Here is a 21,487-nt window from a genome sequence, read left to right on the forward strand (position 1 = left end):
CTTACTAGGAAAAACCCTTTGGGATAAAAACCTAGTGAAGGAAAAAGAGTACATCATTCTATATAATATTGTTCTTTGCATCTTCTAATTTCTCCCCCTCATGTAAACTTACATCATTAAGATGGCGGAGTCCAATCCTATGAACCAATTGCTCAAAAGTTCTCCTTGGCAAAGACTTTGTAAATAAATCTGCTAGATTTTCACATGAGCGAATCTTTTGGATCTCTACATCACCATTTCTTTGAAGATCATGAGTGAAAAAGAATTTTGGAAGAATATGTTTTGTTCTGTCTCCTTTAATATATCCTTCTTTCAATTGAGCAATGCATGCACTATTGTCTTCATATATCGTTGTTGGTTTCATTTTTCCCAAGGATAAACCACAAGTTTGTCGCACATGTTGAATTATAGACCTTAACCAAACGCATTCACGACTTGCCTCATGTAATGCTAAAATTTCTGCATGATTTGACGATGTTGCTGTTATTGTTTGTTTCACAGATCGCCATGAAATCGCTGTGCCACCACATGTGAACAAATATCCTGTTTGTGATCGACCATTATGAGGATCTGATAAATAACCTGCATCTGCATAACCCATTAGATCTAATTTTGAATCATTTGGGTAAAACAAGCCCATATTCATAGTGCCTTTAAGGTAACGGAGTATTTGTTTTACTCCATTCCAATGTCTTCTTGTAGGTGAAGAACTATATCTTGCTAACAAATTTACAGCAAATGCTATATCGGGTCGAGTATAATTAGCAAGATACATTAGTGCTCCTATAGCACTAAGATATGGTACTTCAGGACCAAGTAGTTCTTCATCTTTTTCTTGAGGTCTAAAAGGGTCTTTATCAACATCTAATGACCTCACCACCATTGGAGTGCATAGTGAATGTGATTTGTCCATATAGAACTTTTTAAGCACTTTCGTTATATAAGCTTCTTGATGTACAAGAACACCTTTGTTTAAATACTCAATTTGTAATCCCAAACAAAACTTTGTCCTTCCAAGATCCTTCATCTCAAATTCTTTCTTTAAACAATCAATTGCCTTTGTGAGCTCATTAGGAGTTCCAACTATGTTTATGTCATCTACATAAACAGCAATTATGGCAAATTCATTCTCGGATCTTTTCATATAAATACAAGGACAAATAGGGTCATTTTTATACCCTTCCTTTAATAAGTACTCACTTAGACGGTTATACCACATACGTCCTGATTGTTTCAATCCATAAAGGGACTTATTCAATTTTATTGAATAATCCTTTTTAGAATTTGCTTTGTTGGGCACATTAAATCCTTCAGGGAGTTTCATATAAATATCATTTTCCAAAGAGCCATACAAATAGGCTGTAACAACATCCATGAGGTGCAGATTCAAACCTTCTTGTGCAACAAGGCTAATTAAATATCTAAATGTTGTTGCATCCAATACTGGAGAATATGTCTCCTCAAAATCAATACCAGGTCTTTGTGAAAAACCTTGAGCAACTAACCGTGCTTTGTATCTAACAATTTCACCATTCTCATTTCGTTTTTGTACAAAAACCCATCTGTACCCAATAGGTTTTACACCCTCAGGTGTGCGAACTACAGGTCCAAAAACCTTTCGTTTAGCAAGCGAATCTAATTCTGCTTGGATTGCATCTTTCCATTTTGGCCAATCATTTCTTTGCCGACAATCTTCAATTGTCATTGGTTCTTGATCATCATTGTCACTTATGACATCCTTTGCTACATTATATGCAAAAACCTCGTCAATATTGACTTTATTTCGATTCCATATTTTATGATTCATGACATAATTTATTGAGATCTCATCATTTTCAACAATTTCAGGTACCTGAGGTTCTTCTGGAACCGAATCATTGATTATGTCAAAAGAATCTTTTGGGACTTTTACCCCCTCGATTAGGCCATCTTGCCTTTTTTCCCTTTTTCTCACACGAGGATTTTTATCTTTGGAACCCAAAGGCCTACCACGCTTTAGGCGTGTTTGAGATTCATTTGCTATATTAGATTGTCCAACAGGAATATCAATTCTGATTGGAGTATTAGCAGCGGGTATATGCGACTTAGTTACCCTTTTTGTGTCAGTAAAAGCATCTGGTAATTGGTTGGCCAATTTTTGTAAATGAATTATCCGTTGAACTTCTAGTTCACACTCTTTTGTACGAGGATCAAGATGAGATAATGATAATTCATTCCAACCAATATCTTTTTCCAGTTTCTTTCTTTCTCCCCCTAACGTTGGAAAAATTGATTCATCAAAATGACTATCAGCAAATCGAGCTGTAAATAAGTCACCTGTTGATGGTTCAAGATATTTTATTATCGATGGAGAATCATATCCAACATATATTCCCAAACGTCTTTGAGGACCCATCATAGTCCTTTTTGGTGGGGAAATTGGGACATATACAGCACACCCAAAAATTCTTAAATGAGAAATATTTGGTTGTTGACCAAAAACCAACTGTAAAGGAGAGTATTTGTGATAACTTGTTGGTCTGATGCGAATCAATACTGCAGCATGCAGAATTGCATATCCCCAAGTAGTCATTGGAAGATTAGCTTTCATAAGTAAAGGTCGTGCAATCAATTTTAGACGTTTTATCAATGATTCTGCAAGTCCATTTTGAGTATGAACATGTGCTACTGGATGTTCAACTTCAATTCCAATTGACATACAATACTCATTAAAAGCATGAGATGTAAATTCACCAGCATTATCAAGACGAATTTTCTTAATTGGATAATCTGGGAAGTGGGCTCTTAACTTGATCAATTGTGCTAATAACTTAGCAAATGCTTGATTTCGAGTTGATAGTAAACAAATATGTGACCATCTAGTGGACGCATCAATTAATACCATGAAATATCTAAATGATCCACATGGTGGGTGTATTGGACCACAAATATCACCTTGTATTCGTTCTAAAAATGAGATTGACTCATTTCTAATTTTTTCTGGTGATGGTCTTATTATCAATTTTCCCTGCGAACATGCAGTACATGAGAAATCATTGGACTGAAGAAGCTTTTGACTTTTAAGTGGATGTCCACATGAGTTTTCAGCTATTTTTCGCATCATGATATATCCAGGATGACCCAACCGATCATGCCAAACAAGAAATTCATTCTTATTTGTAAGCTTCTGGCTTACAATAACATGCGTCTCAATCGCATTAATATATGTGTAGTACAAGCCATAAGAGAAGGCTGATAATTTCTCCAATACACATTTTTTATTTGACTCAATTTGAGTGATATAAAGATATTCAACATCTCCTTCATTATTTGTCTCAATATGATATCCATTTAGACGAATATCCTTGAAACTTAATAAGTTTCTATTGGACTTAGGAGAATAAAATGCATTTTTAATATGCAATCTTGTACCTCTTGGCAGAAGTACTGTAGCTCTTCCAGAGCCTTCAATTATATTTGTAGTACCAGAAATAGTACTAACATTGACTTCTCGCATTACCAAAGTAGAGAAAAATTTATTACTCTTGAGAATTGTATGAGTTGTTGCACTATCAGCAAGGCACAGATCCTCATCATTGGTGTTAATGCCAATATTCATTCTTCATATAAACATAAATATCAATATTAGAGATTACTTTGTAAGATGAGAGAAAGAAAAAAAAATAAAATAAAATAGAGGATTTTATTCATAAAAACATAAAAACTTGTACATATAAAAGCAACATGAATTAAATATAAAACATTGTCTTAAAAATTAATCATAAAATAAAATTATTTTCTAACACTCCCATCACCAATAAGGTGATCAATGCTTCCATCGGGTTTAGAAAAGAAATCACCAATATCAAGATGAGTAGTATCCATATGATCATAATCAGAATCACCATCTTCATAAGCAAAGTGTGTTTCTACATTCTTCTTTTTAAGTGATTCTTGGTAGAGTTCAACAAGATGCTTTGGTGTATAACAGGCACGGGTCCAATGACCTTTACTACCACAACGGTAACATATATTTTCAGCCTTTTTGCCATTATTTTCACCCCTTTCTTTTTCCTTTTTCGCATTCTTGTTCCACTTCTGTTGATGAAGTTTCTCTTTGAAATTTCCTTTATAACCATGTCCACGACCATGATTAATAGCACGACCACGACCACGACCATGGCTACGACCACGGCCAAAATTACGACCACGATTATTATTATGGTCTTGACCTCGTCCATGATTATATGGATCAGATGTTGCTGCATTCACTTCTGGGAATGGAGCAGAACCAGTTGGTCGGGCCTCATGATTTTTCATCAAGAGCTCATTATTTTGTTCAGCCACAAGAAGGCATGAAATCAATTCAGAATATTTGTGAAAACCTTTTTCACGATACTGTTGTTGCAAAAGCAAATTAGTTGCATGAAAAGTTGAGAATGTTTTTTCCAACATATCTTCATCAGTAATTCTTTCTCCACATAGAGTCAATTGAGAAGTAATTCTAAACATTGCAGAATTATATTCACTTACAGTTTTAAAATCTTGCAACCGTAAATGCATCCAATCATAACGAGCTTTTGGCAAAATCACGGTCTTTTGATGGTCATATCTTTCTTTTAAATTTTTCCATAGTACAGAAGGGTCTTTTATAGTAAGGTATTCAATTTTCAACCCTTCATGAAGATGGCGACGAAGGAAAATCATAGCTTTAGCTTTATCTTGTTCAGATGCTTTATTTCCTTCTTTAATAGCATCACCCAGACCCATTGCATCTAGATGAATCTCAGCATCTAAAATCCATGATAAATAATTGTCCCCCGAAATATCAAGGGCCGCAAATTCAAGCTTTGCAAGATTTGACATGTTTTAGAACTAGCACATAAAATATTAATATAATCAAATTTCATGTATGAAATTATTAAAATCAAATAATAATAATAATAATAATAATAATATGACAGAGAAAAATAAATCAAACAATTATCATTACACAACAAAAAAAATGAGATAAAGTTTGTGAATGAGAAAAAGATTAGAAAGAACCTCGATTAAGGAATATAGAGCGTTGTTCTTAGGGAGAAAGAAGAAAAAAAATATGCCTTCACGCTCAGTTGGATAACCCTCGTGCTGATAACGTGTTATAAAATAAAGGTAATAAGAGAGACAAAGGAGAGGAAGAATAGAGAATGAGAGAGTAGGGAGCAACTTCTGGTTTTATGTGTGTCTAATTACTGATAGGACGAGTCCTATTTATAGGTACAATATGGTAACCCAGAAAGGATATAAAATCAAATAGTAAATACAAAATATTACATCATAAAGAGTAATGAATAATATGATTATCAATCATATGAGTAATTGTATAAATCAATGGACGACCATTAATTCATAACATTACCAAACATTGACAAATTTTCACTGATTCAAAAGATTTATTTTTATAGTGTTACACGTTGCATAATTGTTAACTATTAAAGAATTCTTAGTTATTAAAAATTTAATTCGCGCACACGTCTTCTCGCTAGTTCAAAAGAATTATTTTCTATAATCGTGTTTCACGTTACATAATTTTTAGTTATTAAAAATTAACCATAATTTAAAAACAAAGTAATTTTTTTCTCAACGTGGTGTAAAAGAATCCCTAAAATTATAACATAAAACACCCATATAAAAAAAAAGTGTCACCGTCCATGGAAAGGAAAGTGTTGACATGCTTTCCAGAACTAACCAGAATACCCAAACTGAGTAAGAAAAGAGCACATACTTCTCTTCCCTTGGCTATACACGAAAATCCACTGTCTATTTTCAACCAATTACCCTTTCCATTTCTCTGAATTACACCTTTTGCCACTCCCTTCCTTCTATTCTCTTCCATTAATATTATCTTTCTCTCTTCCCGCCTCTTGTAATGTAACAAGAAAATGTCCTCCGTCCAATTCCGTTACGCTCTCTCTCCTCTTTGTCCCACGCTTCCTCTCCCTCGCGGGCCAATATTTTCTCGCACCTTCCCTCGTCGTTTTCATGGAAAATTGCGCGTTTTCTCGACCGCGCGGAGGAGGCGAGTTCCTTCAATCTGCTGCTCCTCAAAAACTGGTTCTGAGCTTCAGCGGCTTGCTGTTCCTGAGGACGATGATCGGCCTCCGTTCGATATCAATCTCGCCGTTATTCTGGCTGGTTTCGCTTTCGAAGCTTACACAACTCCACCTGTACGTGTTCCTTTTTGTTGATTTTGTTCAGTTGTAGAAAATAGATGAAACTTCGGCGAATAGTGAAACCTTTATAATTGAAGTGCTAGAAGAGTTTCTTTCATCTATTTTCTTTTTTTTTTGGTAGATGCTTTAGTGCCTCCTGAGATGATGTTGATAGATAATACAGTATATTTTATATTTATAGTTATTAAAATAATAATAATAATAATAATTATTATTATTATAATATTGATGATTGATCATTTTGTTAATCCGTAGTTATTTTTTTTGTTAATTTGATTGGAGCATACTACGAACAGTATAATTAATATTGCCTTGATTTATTCTTTAGGCATTATTGAAGTCATCTTGCGATGGCAAAAGTGTCATTTTAAAATTTTAGGTTTAACGTTAAAACAATCTAAACCGCAAACCGTTGGTATTTTCTCAAGGTATTAAAATAATCATCAAACTTAGTAGGCAATTGTGATTGAATGACTGTGTAAAATTGCTTTACACTATGTTAATATCATCTATTTTCTAATAAAATTGTAGGATTGATGATTGATTTTCACTTATCATTATAAAATTTTAGGGACTGAGAATGCTCAATTAATTAATTTTCAGAATGCATAGTATAGAGAATATATAACCAACATAAACAATCACAACTCACCATTAGATAAAAAGGAATCTACCCGACAGAAGGTAAAAGTTGTACAACAATGTAATAAACTTAATACAGCTTGGCAGGTTTCTAGTCCCTTCAAGAAGACAGGGGATATCATAGGGAAAACAGTTCTAAGATTAAACTAGGCTATTGCAATTCACGACAACAACTAATTCTTCTTCTCATTTCTCAATCAGATATTTAAAAGATTTACAAATCTCATAGTTGGTCGTCCATGAAATCCGGAAGCAGAGAGTAGAATCTATAAAGATAGTTTGTAAAAGCATGTGTCCGTTGCAACTAACTTTTATTCTAGTGCCTTCTAGTGATCCTCTTTTCCTTACCATAGAGTGAAATATAATCTTGAAATTGTTAGGCCTTTTAGTGATTCTCTTTGGTCTGGTATCAACTATAATCCTTGAAACTGTTAGGCCTTTCTAGTAACAATCACACCGTTACAGAAGAAAGTAGAGAAAGGAAGTAATCACTCACATTTGTATTATTTGTCAATGAAAGCAAAATACAGAAGGATAACAAATCCCACTGCACTGAGCTAGGCTCCTATAAAACAGCCCATACGATTCCTCCTCCTCTCCTTCACGAAAAAGGGCCTCCTTAACTGTCCATTTGCCCTCCATGATTGATTTTCTCCCACAACATAGTATTCTCTCTCCTCTAACTGCCCTACCCATTAGTTATGCCACCTCAGTCATCTAATTCTTCTTTATCATATATACTCTTCCCCATCGTGTCTTGCTCCTTAGTGGACCAGCGGTTCATGAAGCCCACTTATTGTTTGGAAAGTAGTGTGGAGTTCATCTAGTTCTCCCAATTGGTATCTTGGGGTGAGACGGCGATCCATTAAATAAGAACAAGCTTGGTAGGAGGAGAGGTGGGGAGGTCAATCTTGGAGTCAAGGATTGAAATAGGCTGAACTAAAGGATGAATATCAACAATACTAGAGGGGAGCTATCCTGCGTTCACTAATGAAAGTCCTTGATGCAATTCTAGTAAGGAACAATGAAACACAAGGTGTATTATGGATGAGCTATATATTCACTTCAAAGAAAATGAGGTCCTAATGTATGGTATATTCTATGAAAGAAGCAGGGTCCTCAGTGATTTGTTGAAACAAAGAAAAGAAAGTAGGACTGTGTTCAAGGGTCACAGTATAAAGATGGTGGAGAACGGTTTTCAATAGCATGAAGAAGACTTGACCAAGAAGTGACAAAGCCATTCCAAAACGTCCATTGGGACCTAACTTCATACAGGTCTGTCCATGTGTGGGTATGGGTAGATTGTGTTTGTGTAAGATGTTGGAAAGTATCCTCCAAATGGTGAGTGACAAATTTTATAGTGCTGTGCTGTGCCCTGATAGGTTGGACTAGTGGATAGGTTAAAACAATTCTAAGAATATACTAACATATTGCTAATTCAAGGCAAAAGATAATTCTCCTCTGTTTCTCATTTCTTAATCAAATATTTAATTTATTTAAAAATCCAGTGATTGTTGGTCTGTGAAATCCAAAAACAGAAAATGGAATATGTGAAAGATATTCCATAAAAGCATGCAACTATGTTTTGTTCTAGTACCTTCTAATGATTCTCTATCTCTCTGCATACAGTGTCAAATATAGTCCTCGAAAATGGCTGGGCCTTTTTGGTGATTCTCTTTAGTATGATGGGTTGGGCTATGTTACTATTAGGAGAAGCAAAAGAAATTATAACAATTGACCATCTTATTCCATGAGCTTTAGAGAAAGAATTTTTGGTGCTTGAAATTTATAATATCCCTAAGTTTGCAATTTGATTATTAATGGTAATTGCTGACAGTCACTTTAGACCTTAACCTAGGCGTGTGTTATTCGATTTGGTACTTGATTTTGTTGGTCGTCAATTAATTTGATCTCTAATGTAATTAGGTAATGTTGTTAATTGAAAGATTAAATTTCAGGAAATATTTTTATATATTTTACTCTTCTTCTATTGTGAAAAATAAGCATTATTAGTTAGTTTATAACATGGTTTATTTTTAGAGAGTGAAATAAAAACTGAAATAGATAAATATGTGTGCTAATTATATTATTCTTGCTATTTCTTCATGATATTATGAGTTGAATGGAATAAATCGATTACTGTTATAATGAAGATAATGGTTGCTTTTAATGATATTTCCAAACTCCTTTCCAAACCTTTTCTTTTTCTGCCCACAACATGTTGCAGGAAAATATGGGCAGGCGGGAAGTTGATGCTGCTGGTTGCAAGACAGTCTACCTTTCTGAGTATGATTCATTTGCATTCCTTATTTTCATGGTTGCACAGGGAGCCGCTGTTCTTTCTTTTTTGTCAGAATTCCTTTATACTGCAGTTAATATTTCCTTGTACAGTTTTAATTACATTTCATAATTAGGAGGATAGATAGGATGAGTAATAGGCTGAGATTATATTTTATATTTATTGTACAAGATCATTGATCCTGAATTATAGGGATAGATTATATATCCATCATAAATGAGGATTTCCAATTATTATGCCTATTTATTCTTTTGAAGAGCAATTTATCCTCCATGATAAAATCAGAAATAGTTTTTTTGACACTTTTATTACTTTACTATATAAAATGCAGTTTTTATAGAATCTTGTGGTGAGAAATGACTTATATTCATATGATAGAACCCCCTGCATGTATTAGCAAAATTGAGGAACACATGCATAATTACTACCATCGCATTTCATAGAGATGGACTCAAGCCCTTACAAAATATAACAAATACTCCCTCTCCAGCCAAAGCATATAAATCACATGCACCAAGCCTGTGATATATGTAGTCTATCATAGGGCCCTACAATGAGTTGGTGAAGATTCTTGCCTGTTGATCATTAAAATCAACAAATTAAGCGCTAATGTCTCTATATAAAATCTTTTCTTGGTGAAATGATATGTTTGGTCCTCTTGTGAAATAATAAACTTGAGGCAATATGAATAGCAACTTGTTTATCACAAATGAGAATCATCTAGTAACTTTCCTAAATCTCAGTTCTTTAAGCATCTATTTGAGTCAGATAAGCTTACAAGAGGCAAAAGCCATATTTTTGTACTCTACTTTTCTATTATTTGGAGGTGGATCTCTTGTTAGCAGGTGCAACTTCCCAATCTGCATTTGAGTATCCACAACTTGAGTCTGATTATTATGTAGGGGCTTCTTTAATGTACTTAAGAACGTGAATGGATTGCATTCCAATGTCTTTCACATGAAGAATTAAGAAATTGATTGACCATACAAAGCACAAAAGAGATATCAAGATGAGTGAAGTGGTTTAGTTTCCAACCAGTCTCCTGAATCTCTCAAGATTTGAAGGTGGCTCCCCCTGGCCTAATAGTAGTTTAGAATTGAGATATATAGTTGTGTTAATGGGTTTGGAATTTATTAGCCTCCAATCTCCTCTAAAATATTTGTTAAACTTATGATTATTATTGTATTGTACAAGTTTTGTGAACTTGTTTTTTGGGTATATGTACATAGCATAAGTGATTGGGTGTTATAGGATATAACTTTTCCTTGTATTTGTCACGAAATAGGGTTTCTCTTGTTGCCCCTTTCATTTCTCAATTCATCTCCTTAAATAATACTGTTAAGGGATTTTGTGTCCTTGTACGAATGGGTTAACCTTTTCGTAACAATGGTATCAAAGCTTTGCAACGAACCCAATATCTCGAGTTCGAACCTTGGGGAGGAACCTACTCCAACAAAGAGGGAGTTCCGAATTCACCCGGCTGTCAAGTGCCAGCCTCTGAAGGAGGGGCATTTGTTAAGGGATTTTGTGTTCTTGTACGAATGGGTTAACCTTTTCGTAACAAATACATAGCATTTACCACTATTAATGATAATTGATCCTAATTCCTAATCTTTTTACAACCTAAATCAGAAATCTAAATATATTCAATTATTATAAATATGCATATAACAGAGCAACAAATTTTTAGGAAAATAGTAATGGTGGTTCAACTGACTCATTGCCTAACACTAATGTACTCTTTCCTACTTCATAAATAGAAAATATACATTAGCTAAGTATGTTAATCAATGTTTTTTAATCACATCAAATTCAAGTTGGTACTAGGAGCCATGTAGGTTGACCACCACTGTCTGTTGTCTCCATTTGTTGTTTGTTTCCGCCTCTTTATCCCCATGGGAAGGCACAAATTTTGATCTGGCTCTAAATACTATGTAGAAAGCAATGGCATGTATTCATGTTATAGAATTCCCTTTTGTGTATTTACAAAATTGAGGAACATATATACACGACAAGCATGGGTCCAATTCCATATATAAAATATATCTATAATGTATCTAATAAATTTGATGGTGTCACTTGATCCTATGTTGTTTGCCTTATCTAATCAAACAAGGCTTCTTGTTGTTGTTGTTGTTGTAGTATTATTTTCTCAAGATTTCCTTAGAATAATGGCATGTTTAACAAGATTATTTTGGGTATCTGCAGGGAATTTGTTCATGAAATTTATGATGGTCAACTCTTTATAAAGTTGAAAAAAGGGTTCAATTTTCCTGCCATGGATCCATGGGTTGGTTATTTTATTTCTTTTAAACTAGCACCCTTATTATAGTTCTCTGACGATATGAAATGTGTACTACATTTTACTTCGATTTGTATCTGACAGTTATCCCTGTTGCCACCAATTTTTTAGTTAATTCATACAACTGCTTATTTCTGTATAATTTCTATTAATTATTTATATCCGTTATTTTGGTGCATCCAGGGAACAAGTGACCCATATGTTGTCATACAGCTGGATTCTCAGACGGCTAAAAGTGGTATCAAATGGGGGTGAGCATTTATCACATTTCTGTTTTGTTCATTTCACTTATTCAAAGGCCACCATCTCATGGTTAAGAGTCAATGTTACATTGCTTAGTTTGTGCTATTTGACTGTTTTGACTTTTCTTTAAAAAATCTTTGATATTATCCCTGGAAGCATTTCCCTAAGTTTGGAGTATTTTGGATTATCATTTTCTTTCAAATTTGTATATTGGCTAAATGGGTAAAAGAATAATATGCAGGGACCAGTTTTTTTAATTCATAAAATCCCACTGAGTGCTTGTCTTCCACTTCCTTTGCTAAAATTGAATGTCTTAACTTCAGCTGTATCTTTGTATAATGTTCTCCAGATTACTAGTACAAACCATCATTACATTGCATTCATTTATGTACAATTCATTGATGGCAGGACAAAAGAGCCAACATGGAATGAGGAGTTTACATTTAATATTAAGCAGCCTCCAAGCCAATCTTTACAGGTTAACAAGCATGATCATTCTTTCTCACATCTATTCGCACATACATATTCAATGGAAGGTACCATTGCAAGATTTTGATATTAAAATCACGTATCAGAGAAAAAAAATAAGAAAAAATAAATTTGTATAGTTAGTCGGGTCAGCTGTCAATTAGTAGAGCAAAGACTACTAATAGAGGAAGTTTGTTAGTAGCTAGGAGGAGAATTGCATCGTTCTGCGTGGAAGGGTTTAGGTTCCTTGAAATACCTGGGATTTGTGCAATTGAGAACTGTTTGGGTGAGCAGTTCTTTAAGCTCAAGAAATATTCTTGTTTCTCTGATTATTGTTCTAAATCCAAATCTGATTGTTCGGGGAGATGTGTTTGGGCAGACGACAACGCTCGAAACATCTTTTTTGTATAGGGGGATGAGTTATGCTTGGTGAGAAGATGGAGGCAACTATAGTGGCATTAAAATGTGATGCATCAAGGTGGTTTCAGTGTTGGGAATCTTGCAACCCAAATCTGGGTTGGGAAAAATTCAAGGTGGCATTAATGGAGAGATTTCAACCTGCATTTGAGTAATCCCTTCTAGTCATTATGAGCTTTGAAGCAAGATAGTTTGGTGAAAGAATATTTTACCAAGTTAGAGAAATATGTTGGTTCTGTTCAAGGTTTGGGAGAAAACAATTGCTGGAAATCTTTATGAATGGGTTGAAAGACAATGTGAGAGCAAAATTCTGACAATCTTTCTTAAGAAAAAGAGAAAATGAAAGCAAATCCTTTGCTTTTTATCATGCCATTCCGGAACATGAACCCAAAGAGCACCAAGCTTGATATGCAAATCATCCAATATCATAGACTTTTGACCTTTTGCAAGAATGAATCTTCCATGTAGATTGAATCCCCTTGTAAACATCTTCTGGGATAGTGATGGCTAAAGAATCTCCTTTCTCCCATGCTTTAGGTAGCTGGGATAGAGTTGGAGCAACCACTCCGCAAGACAAAGCTTGAAGACAAGATGTAGAGGCTTTTGGTGGGATTGAAGGCTGATCCTTGAGGATTATGGGACATTTCCAAGGATAAATGTAAGGTTCCTCCATTTCCTTGCCAAAACCAGACACCAATAGCTCAAGGACAAATATAGATGTTGAAATCTTGGAGAGAAGATGACCACAGATTCCATCTGTGTATGTCATATAGTTGAATACATACTAAATGGAAAACATAATTCTATTTATAACATAATTAGATTTTTACTTTCTGTTCTACCTTCCACATATCTTCCCATCCTTATTGTGGTAATTTAACATTGCTCCATGTTTAAGTTTCCTACCTCTTGTATGTTTTTTTCTGAAGTCATTATGTCATGTTACAGATTTTATTGAGTTATAAATTAAGCAAACAACTTTCTGTGGTATATCATCTGGTTTCAAGAATGAAAAATACTGAAAATATATGTTTGAAAGTAAAACTATCTGGAAAAGTTCATGTCAATATTCTAAGATGTGGCAATATATCGTAGGTTGCAGCCTGGGATGCAAACCTTGTAACTCCTCACAAACGCATGGGCAATGCAGGCGTTGATCTAGAGTGGCTCTGTGATGGTGAGGACCAGAAAATCTATTGACATTTAGTTAGTGCAGTGTTGAAAGATTCTTGTGTTTCTTAAAATTTTGAAATGAGTCAATTTCTTCTCTCCATTTTCTTTTGATACATGTTCATCTGTCAACAGTAGTGTATAAGTTACTTATGAATACTGTTAAACTTATGGCTGCAAAAACTCAGCAAAAATGCGTTTTTCTATAGGAGATGTGCATGAAATACTGGTCGAGTTGGAAGGAATGGGTGGTGGCGGAAAGGTTCAGATGGAGGTATGTTTCTTAAGAGTACAAATTTTATGGGGAAAAGTTATTTCGTGTATGATTTTGTAGAACAAATATTACAACTTACAACTTCATATGGCAATATATGCATTTGCATATTGCATCACTTGCATTAAACTGTTTCCTCTTTAGCTATCTTGTATTATTTTAATAAATCTTCATAGGTTTTAATGTAAAATTTGACTTCTTGAACTTCAATCAAGACTTTTGATATAAGCTATATGCTTTATGTATTTTGAAATATTTATGTATGTGCTTAGTTTGGCATAAATTCTGTTGTGTTGTGTAAAGGAGAGGTTACATTGTAATGAATCATGATTGTGATAACTTTTGGATTTCAGGTAAAATATAAAAGCTATGATGAAATTGATGAAGAGAAAAGGTGGTGGAAGATACCTTTTGTTTTAGACTTTTTAAAGATAAAGGGTTTTGATTCTGCATTCAGAAAGGTTATTGGTTCTGATACAGTACAGGCCCGCCAATTTGTGGAATATGCATTTGGGCAGTTAAAGTCTTTTAACAATTCATATCTTCTGAAGGGCCAGAAGTCGGATATTAATAATGATGAGAACGACAGTGAAGCTACAGGGGAACTGACTGAATCTGCTTCTATAGTCAATATTCCTTCCATCGAAGGTGGTAGTTTGGAAGGCTCCAATGAGGCTAGCAGGGAACAGAGGAACTCAAAGGAATTTGTCAAACATGACAATGATACTGAAAATGGACATGTTTCTGAATTGCCAACAAAAGTTAGTGAGGAAGAATTATCAAATAAAATTTTTTGGAGGAATTTTGCTAATGTTGTTAATTCTAGCATAGCTCAAAAGTTAGGTATCTCTGTTTCAGAGAAATTTAAGTGGGATGGATTGGAGTTTTTAAACAAAATTGGCTCACAATCGCAAAATATTGCAGAAAGTGTTTATGTCCAATCTGGTCTTGCAATGCCTGGCAGCACAGATGATACGAATGATAAAACAAGTGGCCAACCTGCCATTACCGTGTTTCAGTCTTCACTTCCAGAGGTTAAAAAAGCAACACAAAATTTGATGAGGCAGACTGAGTCAATTTTAGGAGGTTTGATGCTTTTGACTGCAACAGTATCCAAAATAAAAGATGAAGGGGGTTCATCAGAAGAGAAGAAAGTGAAAGAAGATTATACCAAAGCAGGAGACAAGGACATGCAATATTCCAGTAGTCAGAAGTTTCCCAGCTCACAGAGTGGAATAGTGCTGGATGATGAAATAACTGAAGAGATGAAAGAACTTTTTTCTACTGCCGAAAGTGCCATGGAGGCTTGGGCAATGCTAGCCACTTCACTGGGCCAACCTAGTTTTATTAAGTCAGAGTTTGAAAAATTATGCTTCTTGGATAATGCATCCACAGACACACAGGTGTTTTGTTTATAACCTCTTCAATAAGTCCATTTCTCTGTTTTCTGTGAATTTTCAATAGGCAATGCATGTTTGTGATATATTGCCAATGTCTTATTCTATGTGCTGCTTTCTATTTTCTAATCTTTAGAACTTTCAGGTTGCAATTTGGCGTGATTCTGCACGAAGAAGGCTGGTGGTTGCTTTTAGGGGAACAGAACAGGTAGTTTATATTCTTGTTCTTTAAGGTGGTTTATAGCACCTAGACAGTTAAAGATGCATATATTTTTTTATTTTTCAGTCTCAATGGAAGGACTTAAGAACTGATCTAATGCTTGTGCCAGCCGGGTAAGATTATTTTCCATCCTAGTTGTGTGACTCTTTTAGTGGTTTGGTTTAGTTTTCAGCCATGTAGGCATTGCTTTCCGATCATTATATCTAACTAGTATCTCATTGTTTTATAGTTTTAATCTTGTGAGTAATTGTATTTGTATGTATTTGATAAATGCAATCATATGGTACTGCTTGATTTTTTGTGATGTTGTTTGAGATCCCAAATTGGATAGAGATATGGTCAAATTTTACAAACCTCACCTTAAAAACTAGTTTTGTGAGGTTGAGTGTTAATGAGTGGTCTATCCGATAGCGGGTGAAATGATATGTCTAACAAACACAAATTTCACTAGTATAGGTTCTAACCTGACTCTGATACCATGTTAAGAAGTGAACTTCAAGTCTAATTCAATTCCACAAAACCGACTTGCAAGGTGAGGTTTGCACCCATTTATATACTCTAAACTGGTCTTATCACTAGTCAATATGGAACTTCTAACACCCCCCTCACACCGAGGTATATACATCTCGTGTGTGAGATTAGATATTAAAAAGTGGTCCGATATTGAGTTAAGTTTAAAGTCTACTTCTTAAGATGATTTTAGAGTTTATTATAGTATATAAGTGGGTGCAAACATCATTTTACAAGTTGATTTTTGTGAAGTTGAGTTAGGCTTAAAGTTAACTTTTTAATAGATATATTTGATTATTTTGAAACAAAATATTTAGCAAAAAAAAAAAATGATAATAGATAAATTAAAAATGAGTAGGAAAGTTAGTGAAAAGCTATAGATGCATGTTTTGGGGAATGAAGGCAGCAAGATAATTTTAGTTCATTGAGAAAGTACTCCATTATTGTTTCTATTGATGGTATTGACTATTATTACTTCAAAATGTATTAGAAATGTCAGTTTTTCAAGTTATACCATCTAAGGTGCACAAACCATATTATGTCCTTTCATGACTAACTTTTCCATGACTTTCACAGGCTAAATCCTGAAAGGATTGGTGGAGATTTCAAGCAAGAGATTCAAGTATGTTAATTGTTGTAAGGTTTATGGTCAGACATGTTTGGTAGGTTTTTTGAAGGCTTTAAGAACATATTATTCGTTTGTTGTTGATGGTGCTATGGTTTTTGTAGGTTCACAGTGGTTTCCTAAGTGCATATGATTCAGTAAGGACCAGGATCATTTCTCTTATTCGGCTTGCAATTGGTTATGTGTAAGTCTTGTGAAGAAATTTTGTCGTACTGAGCACACTGCCTTGTAATTCTGCTGTATTTCTTATAGTACTTTGACAATCCCTTTGCTTTCCAACGTGAAGCTTTTATAGTTGACTAAATAAGTGCTTATATAAGTTAAGTGACGAATGAATTACTTATTGTCTTGAACGATCTATCCCAAAAGCTTAAGGTTGGGGTGTAGGTACAACTTGAACAAGCAAAAATATAATTTTATTCATAACTATGTGATGGGTTCTATTTGGAGGTTATGATTTAGGTGTGACAGTTGTTGTGTTCTTGATAAGTCCTAGGGCTGGGCAAAAATAACTGCACTGTACTGAACTACCACAAACTGCACTGAACTAAAAAACAGTTCGTATGAACTGCACTGAACTGAAAAACAGTTCAGACGAACTGAACTGAACTGTTTTTTCTGAAAAATAAACTGGACTGAACTGCACTGTACTGAACTGCACTGCACTATAATATGAACTGTACTGAACTGTTATAAACTGAACTGTTTTATGAACTGCACTATATCAGAACTGAACTGCACTATTTTTTAACTGAACTGCACTATTTTTTAACTGAACTGCACAATTTTTTACTGAACTGCACTATTCTTGAATTGAACTGCACTAATTTTTAACTTAACTACACTATTTTTGAACCGTTTTTGAATCGAATTGCACTGATTTTGAATAAACTTCACTATTTTTGAACCGAATTGTACTATTTTTGAACCGAATTGCATTGATTTTAAACTGAATTGCATTATTTTTGAACTGAATTGCACTGTTTTTGAACTGAATTACATTATTTTGAACCGAATTGCACTAATTATATATGATTGTAATACGCAATAATAATATAAAGTTTATAATTTGAAAGTGCTTAGGAAATAATACTTGAAATAAGCCTCATACTTCAATACACCAAAATCAAAATATTTATACATCTTAATACATAGGTTCTCTAGTAGGTTCTCCCATAAACAACATCAAAATGTTAATACATCTTAATACATTTTCAATCATCTAAATTAATTGCACTTGAAGGTCCCACTTCGTCTTGAGAAGTTATATCTACACAAAAAAAAAATATATATTTTAGGCTTTCATATAAAGTATCAACTAAAAAGTATATAAAGTTTTGATATAAACTCACCTTGCTCAAATTCATCAAGCTCTTTAGGATCCTCATTGAAAAGTATAGAGAAAGGTGTTCCTCTTAACCAATCTTGTGTGCAAACAAGTACTTCCACTATTTTAGGCGTTAGGCAACTACGATAAGGATTAACCACCCTTCCTCCTGTACTGAATGCACACTCTGATGCTACGGTAGAGATGGGAATGGCTAACACCTCTCGAGCCATGTTTGCAAGGATAGGAAATCTAGTTGAGTTGACCTTCCACCAATGCAAAACATCAAGCTCAACTGACTTTGTATAAGGTTCAGGATCCTCTCTCAAATATTTATCAAGCTCTGATATATAATCAAATCTACGTCCTGTAGCTCTTAGGTAGAAGCTCATTCCATGAGGATCATCATCTTCATCATCTAGTTGGGATTCTTGTTGGCTACTTTGAGAACCCTCCTCAACCCCTTGATATTGATCATAAAGTGTTTTTAAAGATGACAATAATTTTGATTTCAATCCACTGGCCATGCTAGGTTCAAATATATAGTCAATGAAGTAATTAACAAAATCCAACTTACTCCTTGGGTCAAGCACAACAGCAATCAATAATAAGATATTAATTCCATTGGGATTTCCCCAATATTTGTCATACTTACCCTTCATCCTCATTGCCATCAATCTTATGCTCACATCAGTACTCTCAGAATATTGTCGAATCTTTTTACCAATTCCAAACACTTCCTTCATATACATATGACTAGTGACATAAGAAGAACCAGAAATCCGCATGGTAGAGTCATAAAACATCTTTAAGAATGGTAGAACAGACCTCGCATATTCCCAATCCTCTTCTAGTGGCACACCACTACTTTTGGCCATTTCAGCACCAAATTTCTTATCTTGCATATCTAGCAAGACAAAGGCATCTTTGTACTTCAAGCTTGCCTCTAACATTAGATAAGTTGAATTCCATCTGGTTTCAACATCAAGGCAGACAAGACCTCTATAAGAAATTCCCTCTTGTTCAACACAGGCCTTGAATCTAGCAAATCGAGCTGGAGAAGATTTGACATATTTAACTGCACTTCGAATTTTTGAAATTGAATCTTTTATCTCTTTTAACCCATCCTTCACAATCAAACTTAATATATGTGCGCAACAACGCATATGAACATATTCTCCCTTTAAGACAAGACAATTCCATGATAACATCCTTCTTTTGAGGTATTGGACCCCAACATCATTTGCTGTAGCATTATCCACAGTGACACTAAGGACTCGCTTCAACTCCCAGTTATTCAAACAAGCCTCAACATGTTTAGCAATGAGCTCCCCTGAATGACCTGTTGTTTGAGAAAAATTCAAAATTTTCTTATGAAGCTTCCAATCTTCATCAATAAAGTGAGCTGTTAAACTCATGTAGTTTAGGTTTTGGATTGAAGTCCATGTGTCTGTAGTTAAGCAAACCCTCCCACACTGCTTTGATAGAAAAATTTTTAACTTTGCTTTTTCCTCTTCATAGAGTTCCCACATTTCACGCCTCAATGTAGTGCGGGATGGGACCTCAAACCGTGGTTGCAAGGATCGTACAAAGTCACGGAAGTCTTCATCTTCCACAAATCGAAAAGGAAGCTCGGACTTCACAAACATCTTCACCAACTTCATTCGAGATGCATTTTGGTCAAACTTAGAAATTGTTGGTGAAGGGCCAACACTAGCCCCTTCTGTAGTTGATGATGACATTTTTTTCCTTTTGAATGCTTCTCTATTTGGATTTTCCTTGCATCTTATCAAATGATTCCTCATCCCACTTGTTCCAGCCAAATATTTAATCAAATCACCACAGTAATTGCACTTAGCCTTCTTCTCAGAATAAGGGTCTTGTTTGGTAAAATGCTCCCACACATCTGATCGACCTTTACTATGCTCAGTTGATGATGTAGCCATAAAAGGAGGTAAAAGATCAATCCCAGAAGTAGCTGGTGTGAGAGTTTCGACAGTTTCTGGCAATGTAAAATCCATCTGATCCAAGATTGCAGCTTATAAACTTGATTGTTTTGTTCTCCAACCTGAATTCATCTTCTCCAACCTGATTACATATTTATATCAGTAAAAAAAAAAAGAAATGTTCCAAGAGACCATTGGCTACTTTTCATGTTAAATTTCATAACAACTCCTATTGTTTACTACAGTAACAACTGGTTTGCTCTTAACACTAACTTCTGCAAGTTTTGAAACTTTCCAAAAGTTGATGGAATAATCCCACTGAAGCGATTATATCCCATCACCAATTGAGTCAAGCCAATCAGATTTCCCATTGTTGTAGGAATATCTCCTGATATCTGATTTTCTCCAACATACAACTGGTTGAGTTGGGTGGAGCAATTGACCTCCAAAATTATTGTCAGATATATCCAACTTTTGCAAACTACTACAATTTTTCAATGATTTAAGAAACTTCAAATCATTAGTTGAATTGTCACCTAGATTGTTTTGAGACAAACCTAAATAAAAAAGATGTTGTAGCTTTTCCAAATCTGGAACTTGTCCTGTGAATTGATTTGCACCTATCTCTAGTAGTGAAAGGGTAGATGCATTTGAAATGGAAGGTGGGATTGTACCTGAGACTTGATTTAGAGCGATGTAAAATTGTTGGAGATTGGGGAGAGTGTGGAACATGTTGGATGGAAGAGATCCAGTAAACTGATTTGCTGTAGCTGAGATCACAGTCAGAGATGAGATGTTGTATAAGCAAGAAGGAAATGTACCAATGAAATTCCAGGATAGCAGAACTCCATAAGGATCACTTGATATGGATTCTTTGAATTTGAGTAGTGCCAAATGATCAGTATGGTTGCCTGATGCAGAGACAAACATGTTTGTGCTAAGCCATAGCTTCAATGCAAAGACAGAAATCAAGTGGACAAATATATAACAGAATGCATGAATGATGAGAAAAAAATGCTTCATTTTGGTGAGGAATCAGAGGTTGCTAAATGGTTATACATCTACTCATTTCATTGATATATAGCTTTATAGAATTTATGATTTAATGTGATCAATGAAGAAGCGCAAGTTGTTTGATCATGTCAATAATTGGCAATTAACTATCAAAAAGAAAGCTGCAAGTGTTCAACATGGGACCTAGTTTATCATGGTATATGGACCATGTTTAATGAACTAGTTTTTATACCCGTGACATTTTAAAATGTATTTTTTTTTATTATAAATATAAGATTTCAATAAATGACAAAATAAGAATACTAAAAATTAGAATTTTAAGATTTTAATTATATTTAATATCATTTCATTTAAACACTATTCAATAACCTTCTTTCAAGTATTTAGAAGTACAGAAATTCTTTTATCTACTTTCAATTTTGGTATTTTTTGTTAGATT

At 34.4% G+C, this 21,487-nt stretch overlaps 1 protein-coding gene across 4 annotated transcripts in view; it reads left to right on the forward strand.

The window, feature by feature from the left end:
- The first annotated feature begins 5,667 nt into the window (after positions 1-5,667).
- Positions 5,668-21,487, forward strand: part of LOC114192451 — a 35,199-nt gene continuing 19,379 nt past the window's right edge. For 3 of the 4 annotated variants that reach the window (XM_028082176.1, XM_028082177.1, XM_028082179.1), the window contains exons 1-12: positions 5,668-6,188; positions 9,064-9,122; positions 11,344-11,425; positions 11,621-11,688; positions 12,089-12,158; positions 13,661-13,742; positions 13,945-14,009; positions 14,363-15,412; positions 15,552-15,614; positions 15,693-15,739; positions 16,713-16,758; positions 16,866-16,945. In XM_028082176.1, the coding sequence (XP_027937977.1) occupies positions 5,904-6,188; positions 9,064-9,122; positions 11,344-11,425; positions 11,621-11,688; positions 12,089-12,158; positions 13,661-13,742; positions 13,945-14,009; positions 14,363-15,412; positions 15,552-15,614; positions 15,693-15,739; positions 16,713-16,758; positions 16,866-16,945 (1,997 nt within the window). In that variant the 5' untranslated portion in view covers positions 5,668-5,903. The remainder of the gene's footprint in view (positions 6,189-9,063; positions 9,123-11,343; positions 11,426-11,620; positions 11,689-12,088; positions 12,159-13,660; positions 13,743-13,944; positions 14,010-14,362; positions 15,413-15,551; positions 15,615-15,692; positions 15,740-16,712; positions 16,759-16,865; positions 16,946-21,487) is intronic. The other variant, XM_028082175.1, reaches the window with a different exon arrangement.

Source organism: Vigna unguiculata, chromosome 7 (genome assembly GCF_004118075.2).
Source record: "Vigna unguiculata cultivar IT97K-499-35 chromosome 7, ASM411807v1, whole genome shotgun sequence".
Lineage (NCBI taxonomy): Eukaryota > Viridiplantae > Streptophyta > Magnoliopsida > Fabales > Fabaceae > Vigna > Vigna unguiculata.